Source organism: Limulus polyphemus, unplaced genomic scaffold (genome assembly GCF_000517525.1).
Source record: "Limulus polyphemus unplaced genomic scaffold, Limulus_polyphemus-2.1.2 Scaffold6607, whole genome shotgun sequence".
NCBI classification, from domain to species: Eukaryota; Metazoa; Arthropoda; class Merostomata; order Xiphosura; family Limulidae; genus Limulus; species Limulus polyphemus.
In genome coordinates this window covers 52,369-55,430 of record NW_013672217.1, presented here as the reverse complement: position 1 = coordinate 55,430, position 3,062 = coordinate 52,369, and the positions used below count along the sequence as shown (strand labels likewise).

At 34.7% G+C, this 3,062-nt stretch overlaps 1 protein-coding gene across 1 annotated transcript in view; it reads right to left on the bottom strand.

The window, feature by feature from the left end:
• The window catches only part of LOC106473901 (dystonin-like), a gene marked incomplete at both ends in the record, with an annotated part of 56,276 nt that overhangs the window by 1,253 nt on the left and 51,961 nt on the right, over positions 1–3,062 (bottom strand). Inside the window, 3 exons of the mRNA XM_022402306.1 lie at positions 1,158–1,333; positions 1,604–1,792; positions 2,168–2,463. Of these exons, the coding sequence (XP_022258014.1) occupies positions 1,158–1,333; positions 1,604–1,792; positions 2,168–2,463 (661 nt within the window). The remainder of the gene's footprint in view (positions 1–1,157; positions 1,334–1,603; positions 1,793–2,167; positions 2,464–3,062) is intronic.

Below are 3,062 nucleotides of genomic sequence, written 5' to 3'. Positions count from 1 at the left end.
TGGTACTTCAGTTGGTAATAGTCAACTATGTATAGTATCATGTTTGTACATGGTACTTCAGTTGGTAATAGTCAACTATGTATAGTATCATGTTTGTACATGGTACTTCAGTTGGTAATAGTCAACTATGTATAGTATCATGTTTGTATGTGGTACTTCAGTTGGTAATAGACATTTATGTATGGCTTCATGTTTCTATAACTATAGAGTTTTCAAGATGAACTGAAGAACAGATCAAACAACAGAGACTCTGTTTGTAAAACAGCCAATGAGTTACTTCAGACAGCTTCTCCTGATGATGCTGATCACATCCGAAGTCAGATGAGTGAACTTGATGCTAAGTGGGAAGAGATTGTGGAGTTGACCAACAAGAAACAGCATCGTTTGGATGATGCTCTAAGACAGGTAAGCTGCATCAAAAAGTATTAACCAGTTTTAAATGGACTGTTGTGGTACTTCAGTTGGTAATATTGTTGTTAGGTGGTGTTACAGAGTTACTAGCCTTTACAAACAGTATATAACAGTTATATAATAAGTGTTACAGAGTTAAATGTCTTTACAAAAACTTTATTTTGATTAATTAGAATAATTAATTAGAGAAACACAACAATACAGACTTCCAGTAATATTCTGTCCAGAGGTTAGGAAATCTTTCAATACTTGGCTATCTAAACCCAAACAACAAAAGGATATAGTTTTAAACTATACAAAAATCAGTGGCTGATTTACTGGCTTCAGTCAATTGTTCTTCCAAGAAGAAGTAAATATAACCAGTAAAGACAACAGTCTTCTTGAGTTAGTGTTAAACCAAATCATCAGTGAATAAAACAAGAGCTAAGCTCACATGAAATTAAGAACAAACACATGTGAAATAAACAGAAACATTTGGCCATATGATCAGTAGTGTTGTGATTGGAAGAAAACCAAGTGTTATGAATAATATCCTGCAAGCCTCTGTCTAAAAAAAGTTTTCTTGGAGTATGAAGTTGATTGTTGTAGTGGTTTCAATTTTAACATGATATATTAGATTCAATTGCATTTACATTGAAGATTGAAGTGTTAAAATTAAAGTTGTCAATAAAACAGATTTATCAATGTGACATGTTTACTTCTCTTGTTTTGATGTGCCTAATTTAAGTGCATGTACATATACTTACGACAGTGTGGATATTTTATGTGTGGGTCCAGCAGAACTATTACGACTTGAACGACGGTCATCGTGTTTTCCTCCTTTTTCTTTCTGAGCTGATTGAGTAGGTTGATGTTTTGTCTTGAAAGCTTTAGTAACCCGATCAATATCTGGTTGACGTTGGGTCATTTCATCAATAAATACCTTACAGGGATCAAAGATTAAAAGTTATTTAAAGGTTAGAGGACATCAAAATGATGAATTTACACAATTTAATCAAAACAGCTTTAAACATTAGGTTTTTTTTACATTCTTTGCTTTTGCATTTTATTTGGAATGCTACAGTAATCGTAATCTTTATGTCCACAGATAACAAGTAAATTTGAAGAAAGTTATTTTAGTCTTATTCAAGTTCAACAAAAATCTAGAACTGGAAACTTAAAATGGACAGTTATAAATGGACTCGAGCCACACCTCATGTTCTTTGATCAGTTGTTCGAGAGGAGGAATCTCATCCGGAAGTGGTTCTGCTTCTGCTGCAGTTAGACTAGACTCTGCTCCAATCAACCATGCCATAAGTTCTTCTAGGAGATCAATGATGTCCTTTAATGACCGTAAGTGATCCTGAAGCTTCTGCTCTCTCTGCTTAGCCCACAGTGACACCTAGTGGATACAAGCCATACACAAATTACGAGATTATCCTAGTCAACCAGAAAAGAGCCAAGAAAGCTTATGTTTTCTGTCACAAAAGTAACTTACAATGTTAAGGATGTCATTACAAAATTTTAATAGGTTAAAACAACTGAATATACTGTAATGCAACTGCCATTATAATTTTTCATTATAAGGCTGCAAGGTAAAATTGACTTATTTGTATAGACTGTTCTGAAGCTTACCTCTTCCTTTGAAATTATGGAAAAACATCTAACGTAAAACTGGTCAAGGACATTGAACTGAGAGAGATAATATTTTTATATCTTGTAATTCGACTTCTAACATTCTAACAGTATTTGGAGAGCAGCTTTTATGCTAGCCTACCTCTTCCCAGCGAGACTGGATAATAGTGATCCAGTGACGGATGACAGAAATTCCATCCGGGTGACACTTTTGGAGAATCTCTTGAGCAAGCCTTATGGTATCATCCTTGTTCACCTCCTGTTCAATCATTTCACTCATAAATCTTCTGTGTTCTTCTAACTGTTGCCGTGTGGTTTCCTCATCATCTGGAAGAGGCCCCGCAAATCTTAGTTTCATCTCGGCATCAGACAGCCACTCGAGCAGCATGTGAACAGCCTTGTGTAGCTCTTCAGCCTGGGAAAGAGAGAAAACCAAGACTGTGGAAACACAATAAACATATCAATAGCTACAGGTGAGCATCCGTTAGCAAACTTCCTCTACTAGTCAAATATGTTACCTTAATATAGATTAGGCTTAACCATCCTTCTGAAGAAGTAACTAAGTTATTTCTATTTTAGTTTTGCATTCTTTATTGGAAAATGATAGCAAATATTTTGGAAGTATTCAGTAAACTTCAAAAACAGGAACTGATTACGATTTACCATATGGTTTACCAGTTCAATGTTGTGTTGTAGTCACACAATTGGAATATCTTTCATATAGTGTACACAACAGTCCATTTAAAACTGGTTAATACTTTAACCATATGGTTTACCAGTTCAATGTTGTGTTGTAGTCACACAATTGGAATATCTTTCATATAGTGTACACAACAGTCCATTTAAAACTGGTTAATACTTTAACCATATGGTTTACCAGTTCAATGTTGTGTTGTAGTCACACTGTTACATACTGTTTGTAAAGGCTTGTAACTCTGTAGTACCACTTAACAACAAACTGTTACATACTGTTTGTAAAGGCTTGTAACTCTGTAGTACCACTTAACAACAAACTGTTACATACTGTTTGTAAAGGC